Genomic DNA, 10,160 nt, shown 5'->3' on the forward strand with positions numbered 1-10,160 from the left:
ACCTGTATTCTTGTGAATGCAACACAACAGGGAAGTGAGACAATAAGTCAAAGAGGGGCACCCCAACATCAGACAATGTTACAACTATAAAACCTAGCATATGAAAATACCATGTTTTCTCACAAATAACACACCCTGCAATATAACATACCCCTTGTTTTTGAAAGAGAATGAAGGAAAAAAGATCTCTCTTTGTAGTAACGAAGTAGCAGCAGCTTGGGAGCAGAGCCTGCTCATTATTCTGAATCCCAGATTTTACTTCCACTTTTGCCCCTAAGCAGCAGAAACCCCTCTTACCACATTGCTCACAAATGAAGTATTTTGGGATTTCTAGCAGCCCTTGTTGGGGGGGAAATGAGCGCTGTATGTGAGAAAATATGGTATTAAATCATTTCCATTTATCAACTGAATAAATATATTTTATATTACAGGCATATATTTACAGATAGAGAGTAAGATTGACTCAAGAATCAAAAACAATGGTAAGTTTTAAAACTAAACAGTGAGAAGAACACTCTCAATACTGCTAATGCCATAACTACCAGATTCAGAGGAAGTCTTGTCTTCTAGAACTGGTGTTTATTTGTATTCCAACTGGTATGCATTCGTACTGATTTGGGTAACTTTGTGATGATTGCCAGAAGCAATAAGTTCAGAGACTTGAAAGGATGGTACATGCTTGAAAGTGTTGGAAAAAGGAAGAGAGAATACAGAGGTAGAGAGCTGGAGACTGTGGTAGAGACACCCTAATTTAAGCATTGTATATTCTAAGGATTGGAGAGCATCAGGGAGGAAATCTGGGCCTGCTTGCCACTGATTTACGAAGAAAAAGCAGTAGTGTGAGCAGGAGCTAACTGAGTCCACATAAGCTCAGAGAGAGAAGGCTGGGCTGTTTTTGATGTCTTCTTCATAAGTCTTGTTTTCCCAAATCAGGGTTTGGGGTGGCGAGGGGGTTCCCCTCCTGAATACTTGCATTTAACACAGGGGGAAGGATTTCGTAGGGTGATATTTTTAGTTGGACCAAGTGCATAGTTTGGATATAGTTAAGACAAGCTTTAAAATGTAAGACATTTATCTTCAGGTCACTTAACAGGACATATTTTGTTGTTTCTGTTTTTATTTATTTTTTTAAACAGTAGTGCTCAAAACTGAATTCCGTGTCGCCAAATCAGAAGCAAGCAGGACCACTACACTGCCTCATTTGTTTTACACACACACAATATCTCCCTTCTTCCAACTCTGCCATCTATTTTTTTCATTAGAACTCTTCTAACTTATCAAGTATCACCCCACCCTATACGTTCAAAGATATGATGCTTTCTTATGTGAAGCATTTCACTTGAATTCTTCTTTTACTTATTTCAAATTGGTCTACCAGTGCAGTAATAGCTAAGCCAAGATTTAAACCTGTGCTTCAAAATTCATGAAACACTTAAGAGTTGTATCACACAAATTTTAGGTCCAGTCACTATTTCCTTACTCAAAGATCAGTAGTTTTATTGAAGTAAGGATTAACAAATAGGGCTTTGAAATACAACATTCTCTAGTTCACCCAAGTCCTAAACGAAAATATGAAATAGGACTGAAACAGACTGAACTCCATTAAACATACTCTTTCAAACTTGACAAGGAATCTTCATTAGTCACTTTGTTCTTCTATTACAACAAGGTAAAGAACCTTGTCCAGAGTCTGTACAAGAATGGACAGCATTGCCTTAACTCAAGACATCATTCACTGACTTCCTGCACTGACCAGCATACTTTCAGAAATTTCATATACACACGCACAATTTAGCTTTCAGAAAAAAGTGAAGATGATAAGCAATAAACAGCCCCCTGCCATGTCCATATTAGCAGAGGGCAAAATTAAAGCTGTCTCTGATCCCTTCTCTCAGTCTTACCCATAATGCCTCCATAAGTTGACTTGGGAATGTTTTCCTTTTCTGCCCTAGGCCTCTCTTTCTTTGAGGTTTTCTGTACGATTTTCTCATCTTTTGATACAGGTTCAGGAGCATGCCTCCGAGGAACTGGTGTCTTTAGAGGGGATTTCTGTGTATTAACGCCATACCTTCCAAACTGACTTGGATATGCTTAAGATGCAGGAAAAAATTTTGAACACTTTAATAACTTTACACTTTTAATCCAAAGTTAAATTTTTGACAGGAAAACAAATCTTTTAAAAACATGCAAAAAAGTTTAAATTGTCACAAAAATGTAAAACATTTCCACCAACTAGACAGGTGGTTAATTCAGTGTTTGGAAGGGTGACCAACAAGAGTGTAAATTCAAGATGTATGGGAAAGGTTCTACATCTCTCTCCCCCAATAAACTTCTTTTTTATTCAAGCCTTGGACTCCTCAAGTGCAAATGCCCAGTAAATATAAAAGTGTCGCTTTAATATTATGTACTACCTAAACTGAAAACCTTCTTTATAATAATTTAAAAAAGATAAAATGGATTGTGCAAAAATACTTGTTATGTATTATATACAGTATTTATGAAAACAAAATTATGATATAAATAAAGCCAAATAACTGTATTAACTTATTTTCTTCACCTTGAGCAGGTACAGCATTGGTAGAAAATAAATCCTTCTGACGTGAAGATACTTGGTTGGGAACAGGATGCTGTAGCTCCGGTTGTGTAGAAAGCTTTGTCATCAGACTTGAGGATGGTACATTTACTGGCTGGAACCCAGTTGTGTTGATTGCTGAGTTAATGAAATGAGACTACAAGGAAAAGTTACAAAATGTACTTTAAGGGAGTTAGCTACCTGCCTAAAGTTTTGAGCATGCAATTATGCAGGCTTTTAGCCCCTGACGGGGGAAACATTACTTATTCAGTTATAACAAGAAATTCCATGTTTTTGTGCAGGTACCTGAATATTCATTTGCTGTTGCTGTAACTTTTCCAGATGCTGAATCCGTTGTTCCATGAAAATATTCAACTGTTTTTCTAGCTCTTTGACTCGGTCATGACAATGGGGCCTCTCAGTCTTTAAATCTATTTGCTGTTCTGCCACACGTTGTAACTGCCTGTCTGTCTCCTGTAGTTTATCAAGCAGTGCTGAAACAGAGTTAACTTTGGCTTCCAAATCACTTTGAACCTTAGGGAAAAATAACGAGAATCTATAACTCAGCTATAATATAGAGAGAGGTTTATCTATATAGTGTAAAACCAGAGACTAGAGAAAGCAGGTGCTAATACTAGTCCTATTCAGTCCCAAAACACCTCCCTCCAAGAAAGAAAAAAACATGCCCCCATATTAGCATCTCTATTTTCTTCCAGAAAGATACAAATAAATATAGTAATAATTAGTGCTGATCTTTTGTGATTTAGGAAGGGAACACTTTCTATAAGGAACTTAACAGGTAGTGTCCATGCATGACAAAACCCCTTTTAGCCAAATACAATGAATAAAATCCCCACTTAAGATTTGTAGTGAGTAATATTCATAGACTGCTAGAGACAAACTTTTAATGTAAACTACTGCTTGGCCAAAAAGAGAGATTTAAGTTAATCTATAGCTCTCCCCAATTTACTGGCTCACTATTTCTGAGATCACTAGCACACAAACAGATGAGATGGGCCACCTTTGAAATTAAAAGCCTAATTCAGAAACAAAAGAAATAACGTCTAATGAATAACAATTAAAACCTGAAAGAAATGGATGGGAAGAGAACAGTGTAAACAAGAAATGAACTTCAGTGATGTAGGGAGTGGCTTAGAGAATTCCAACCACATGGCAATGCTGGAAATGAAATGAGAACAGCCATCTGAAAGTCTGATTCTCAGTCATCAAGCAATTAGCCTCAACAAGACAATTCTTTCCAGGATTAATATGAATAGGAACTGCGAGAAATCCACTTCCTGCAGGGCAGAAGATATATAAATCAGCAGAAGAGCAGGTGACCATCCATGTATGTATTTGTACAGCTTACCATATCTGAGCACTTTGAACAGTAATTATCTGTGTACTGCAGAAGGGTTCAAAATAATTGAAGCATACAGGAACAGACATCCCCAGGGTCATACAGTTAATCTATGACAAAGCTGGGAAATAAGCACAGATCGAGCCCCAATCTATTGCTTTAACCATAACACGTATACTTTACTTCCATACTATATAGACCATGCCTGTATGTGAACTGAGACCTTCAGGCAGCTGCCATTCTTGCTTCGTATACTGTGTGCTGCAAGAAGTTACATCCTATTTTATATGAGCTTCAAGCAAATTGATTTTTGTGGCTTTTTTTTAAAATGCCAAATAGTAATCACATCTTGTCTTGCTAGTAATTCACCTGAATCAGACCCTATATATCCTTTTTACATTCAAGTCAATGCAAACCTGGCTTTTCTCCTTTGAATTATGCCAGCAACTTGCACAGTAAGATTGCATCCCATTGTCTGACCTCTTTCAGGTTTGAACAGTAGTAGACTGCCTATTCTGTCACAGCCACATTCGTTTAAGCTTATAGGTTTAGGCCTAACCTCTTGATCATCCAGTTTTTACCAGGAGATTTACACCGCAGACAAAAATTAAAGCAAAAATAAAGAGGATTTATCAACACTGACGAAAGGCAAGTGATTGGATTTGTCCGAGAGCACCTTGCTCTTCTACACTGAACTATTCATGGAAGAACAATCTGTCTACTTATACACAAAACACATCTGACCACATTAAAAGGTTGTGGCCTTCTGTCTCTCCCTGCTACACATCTCATTAGCTGCATCATTTGCAGGGCGCTGACAGGGAAGAAATTAGAAGAGGGTATAAATGAAAGAGTGGGGATTGCACTGTCAGTCAACTCATACCAGCTTATAATTGCTACTATTTAATACAACAAAGAAGTGATCTTGCCAAAAGTGACTTACTTTAAGAAGTGGAGCTGTGGTAGCAATGGCAGCAGCAGTTGCAGCTGCTATGGTTGTAGTAGAATCAATCTTGCTGTGACCTGACCGGGCCTCTTGCATAGCACCATCCTTTTCTGTGGATGCACTTTCTAAGAGCTGTACTTTCACCTCCTTAAATACAGGAGCATTTTGGGTCCTATGAACACAAGATATGTTCCTATAAATAACATTATTCTTGTCCAATTCCACTTTAAAAGACAAGTTCTTCTCCATAAATTACCCACCATACTACTACCCAAACATGCACCTTTTCACTTTTCCAAAAAAGTCTCTTTAAAAAAAAAAGATATTTCTTCTAAACCACTGACATTGAAGAACTATAATTTTATTTAAATCTTTGTTTTAATAAGAGGATAAATATTTGTTACAAATGCACCATTGATACAGGCACGTCTATGCAGTCATGACAGTTGCATTTAAAAGCTGGGTTTTTTTGCCTATTTCACTGTTTTACTAAATTATCATATCATTTGACTTTAACCACATTTCGTAACCAGTCTAAAATCCAAATTAAAACCTCCCAGGGACCAGGGTCTTGTATCTTTATTTGTAAAAATGTCTACATGCACTGGGCACTAAGTAAATGATAATCAGAATAATCCTTGCTTGATTTCTGTATTACTAAACCATTAACGTAAAAGATTTTTAAAGCATTAAAAACTGCATAAAGCAGTAAAAATACTGTATGGCAGATATGACACCATAACATTTATTCCTGAAGCTTAAACAAAATGCTAGATGAGGAGAGTAAGTGACCAATGTCGTTTTTCTTTCTAGGAAGGTCTGAGGAAGCCAAACACCCTCTCACATACAGAAGCTGAACATTTGAGACTTTATCCACTTACCTGTGCTTTAACACAGCTCGTAAAGCCTCTTTCTGGCCAGGGGCATACTGAGAAATAAAAGTGTCGCCTGCTATAAAATGAGAACATACTTTGTCAATTTAAGTTTCAAGTCTCGTTTTATAAGAGTAGAATTAAAAAATGTTATTTCAGCAAAACTTAAAAGAGCAATTTCTATGCATGAAAGCTAACTACACGAGCTACATGCTCCATTTCAAAATGCAGTCGTTTGCTTCACAGGTAATAATTTCCAAGTATGAAAAGACAAATATCAGGCACTGTGTAGCACAGGGCTAAAATGATGTATTGCATTTTAGTGGACTTTGAAAATAACTGTCATCTCACATCAACATTTCAAGGTAACCCCTGAAGCATTTAAAAGGCTTCTAAGCTAGTGACAGCTTTGACCCTGTGTGCCGTAAGAGACATACGTATTCACTGCACAATTAAAACTTCGGAAAAATGAAATCACCTAATTATGAAATAACAGCTAGAATTGAATGGCATTAGAGTTTTTGCTTTATTTCAGTAAAGTGCAGCAAAAGCTTTCAATAACCATTGAATGCTCTAAAAGCTTTGATAATGGGGATCTTCCCTCACTACCTATTCTTTCCAAATGAGTTATCACGAGCCGATTTAGTGCAGTATTTGAAAAGCAGTACTGCTTGCGACAAACTTATGTAAAATATAGCCTGGATAATCTACATATTACTAAACTTAGCACTTTAACTCATGCAAAACATGACAACCTTTCACCTCCCTCTCAGCAAAAACTGAATCAAGCTGAAGCAAGGTCTCATATTACCAAGGCTGGTCCTTGAACAAAAAACATGTTCCTATTTTGCATCTCATTCAAGAAGACTTAGCTCTCCTTTCCCCATGAGGAGGGCAGCAACTGAAGTATTATAATAAACCACAGCTGACAATAAAGAGTAAAACAGATTGATTTTTAACCTTATGAAAATCATTTATTTTACTGTTTGTTCACTTTTCCATAAATCTGTGAAATTTGGTTGTTCCTAAAATCTCCTTAGTTATTTTCTGAAAAGTGAGTAGGTAAAGGTGATAAAAATGAAATTCTGCACAAAAAATGAAGTTTATTTCCTACATATGGGGACTTTTTACCATCTTTAACTTTCCCTGAGCCTGATGCAGGGCGTGTGAGCCCGAAAGCTTGCAGAAAAAGAGAATTTTTTTGCAATTTATCAGTTGGTCTAATAAAAGGTATCATTCTCTGAACCAGGAGTTCTAGATTTTTGCATTTCTAGTACAAAAAGCTGGCACTTTCTTTACTCTACAAATCTGTTCCTTCTCTCAAACCAAAAGCAAAAGTTGCACAAATTAGCTGACCACAAAAACTGATCTGCAATAGAACTGTATTTCCAAACTGACACTCCTAACGTCGTTTATATTTAGAGATGCACTGATATATTGGTCTGATATCGGATCCGCACCAGTATAAAGAACATTGTTTATATTGAAAATCAGCCATATCAGGCCGATAATTTGGCCGATAAACGGCCTGTGCATGCACACAGCTGCAGCTCAGCACGTAAGCGGCAAGAAGCACAGCCAAGCAGCTTGGAGAGCTGTGTGCACCTGGTAAGTCTGGTGTGGTGGAAGAGGAAGAGAGAGGGGGAAGGGAAGGGACATCAGGGTGGGCAGATCAAGGCCTCCGCAGTGAGGGAAGATTGGGGCTGCGGCAAGCACTGCCCAGCCGGGGCAGGGAAGGCACGGGATGGAGTCACAGCCCACCACTGTGCCCCACTCGTCCAGGAGCCGTTTGTCCTGGAGGGCATAGGGGGGCATGTGCCCCTGGATCTGTGTGGTGTGGGGCAGAACGTGCTGGGGCTAGCACCGTGACAAGCTCTTCCCAGCAGGCCAGGGATGCTTTTGGGACGGGTGGTGGCGGCATTGGTAGGGGGCGTTGCGACCACCCCAAAATTCGCCATACCCCTCACCCCCCATCCCTCTCAACCAGTGCCACTGCTGCCCGCCTGAGCACAGCCTCACCCCACCGGGAAGAGCTTGGCACAGCCCTGGCCTGAGCCTGCCCTGCCCCATACAGATCCAGGGGCACAGAGCTTCCTGCAGAGCTGAAAGCGGGAGCCTGCACACTGCTGAAGCAGTCCCTGCCACAGCCTGACTTCCTGCACAGCCACTTCTTGCGGCTCCCAGCTGAAGGGGTCTGATACGCCATTCTAAGGTGAGGCTTTGTTTTCCCCATGATGAATGGGGGGAAAACCCGGTCTTGGAGCCGAACAAATTAGTATCCTGAAAACCCCTCCAGTATCAAATTTCTGTTCTGGAAACAGAAACATACAGAGTGTGATTAAATAACTCCTCGACCTTCTCTTTAACAACCTATACAGATTGAGCTCTTTGAAGCCTTCACTATGTGGTGCATTTTCCACCCCTTTATCATTTTCATGGCTCTTCTCTAAACTCTCTCCAATTTTGCAACACTCTTCTTGAAGTGTGACCATGGGGCACCAAGCACTTCAGACCACTTCTACCAGCAACCTACTTATGAATCATTGCTCCTCCAGTCCTTGTGTCATCTGCACTTTTTTTTCTCTTCCAGATGAACGATAAGAATGTCACAAAGCACAGGGGCAAGTGCCAACTCTGGCATGGTTCTAACAAACACATACCACTTAATGAGGATTTCTCAATTACAATTGAGGCCTCTCCATTAGCCAGCTTTTAAGTGCATTCAGTGTGCGCCATGATGATTTTACAGCATTCCTGCTTCTTAGTCAAAATCACAGGCTGTACCAAATCAAATGCTTTACAGAAGTCTAGGCAGGGAAGGTTCTTTGAGTAGTTGTGATATCTTTTATTAGACCAGCTGAGAAGCTGGAAAAATGTTCATAGCAAACTTTTGGGCACAGTCACCCTTCATCAGGCATATGACATCTCTGCTGTTCTGAGACTCCAAGGAATGAGAGAAGCTAAAAGTGTGAGATTCTCTCATTCCTTGGCGTCTCAGAACAACAGAGACTTCCTATGACTGAAGAAGGGTGACTGAACCCAAAAGCTTGCTAAGAATTTTTTTCCAAATACTCAGTTGATCTAATGAAAGATATCACATCTACCCAAAGAAGCCTGCCTACCTACATCCTATCAATACAACTAACTACAACCAAAAACCTTATATAGACGTCTAAGCACAGAACATTGATAGCATTTGTTTCTTACAACTTGATCAAAAAAGAGAGACTTGTCATGTTCCTAATGCTGCTGAATTTTATAACTACTTGTTTTTAAAAAAAACAAGCATAAGGATCACCTTTCACCCATTTAATTAAAATACAATACCAACCAAATTTCATTTGGAAAATATACCATTTTCCATTGCAAACCCATGCAGACTTACTACAGCAATTACTGACCTCAGCCTAATGTCTTCGGGATACAATTTGCATGCTTTTGAATCTTTTATGAAAAGTTAGGAAACACCCGAGTGATAACAGGAGACACTGAAAAGTTCTGGCAATACAGCTTAATGGACTTCTAAGAAGTACTTTGATTCACTGGTGATGCACGTTAAGAACTAATATGATACAACACAATGGACTAGAACTCCTAATATTACAAACCAAGATTTAAAATGAACTTAATTTTATTACAGAAACCCTTGAATTGAAACCCCCTGACTAACTATTTTATACTGAAAAAGATATAAATCCAACAGCTTTATAATATTTTACTCTAGAGGGGCCTTTTTTCTCAAGCAAAAATGAGTGTAACAGTCTGTCGTTTTGTATTACCTTCTGATCTTCTCTCGTTCTCCATTAAGAATGAAGGAACTCCTTGTCCTGGACCTTTTTTGGAATAATCCTGTGGGGAAGATGGAAGCAAAGTAACATCAAAATAAACCTGATAATATACATTAAGAATACCTGTATTTTTAAAAGCACGTTTAATTAAAAATTCATTAACATTATAAAAGTTAATGGATAGTTGTGTCTTGTTCTGCATCAACCCCACAAGAGTTTACTGAGTACAAATGTATAACTATGACCATACCAAAGTTATACTGTTCCAAGACCCTACCTCAACCAGTAAGCTACCTTTTCCTGGAATTTAGGATCATGTAGGTATTTTTTAATTTGGAACTTAATTAAACTACAAAACAAAAAAAATAAGTATTCTAAATAGTGATTACAGAACTATCTTCTCCAATGGCAGACAGAGGATTTTCTACAAGTAACTCAATAATGGTTACATGCAAGTATTGTACTTACTCAAGTATAAAATGACCCTGAATTTAAGACAACCACCCAATAATTAGATTCTAAATTTGTTAGCTATGTTATAATATTCCCTGTACAGAATCTAATTATTAGAAGGTTGTCTTTAATTCATCCCTCCCACCACTGCAGGGGTGCAGGCATCTTA

General features: G+C 38.5%; 1 protein-coding gene across 6 annotated transcripts in view; it reads right to left on the bottom strand.

Moving 5' to 3' along the window:
• Positions 1-10,160, bottom strand: part of KIAA0586 (KIAA0586 ortholog) — a 118,370-nt gene that overhangs the window by 107,359 nt on the left and 851 nt on the right. For 4 of the 6 annotated variants that reach the window (XR_002097595.1, XR_002097594.1, XM_019518397.1 and 1 more), the window contains exons 2-7: positions 9,530-9,599; positions 5,760-5,829; positions 4,876-5,050; positions 2,879-3,106; positions 2,558-2,729; positions 1,902-2,090 (exon numbers count right to left, since the gene is read on the bottom strand). Coding sequence is in view for 4 of the 6 variants with exons in the window: in XM_019518397.1 (XP_019373942.1) it covers positions 1,902-2,090; positions 2,558-2,729; positions 2,879-3,106; positions 4,876-5,050; positions 5,760-5,829; positions 9,530-9,599 (904 nt within the window). In the remaining 2 variants the exon portion in view is untranslated. The remainder of the gene's footprint in view (positions 1-1,901; positions 2,091-2,557; positions 2,730-2,878; positions 3,107-4,875; positions 5,051-5,759; positions 5,830-9,529; positions 9,600-10,160) is intronic. The other 2 variants (XM_019518396.1, XM_019518398.1) reach the window with 2 other exon arrangements.

Source organism: Gavialis gangeticus, unplaced genomic scaffold (assembly GCF_001723915.1).
Source record: "Gavialis gangeticus isolate Ggan-Ray unplaced genomic scaffold, GavGan_comp1, whole genome shotgun sequence".
NCBI classification, from domain to species: domain Eukaryota; kingdom Metazoa; phylum Chordata; order Crocodylia; family Gavialidae; genus Gavialis; species Gavialis gangeticus.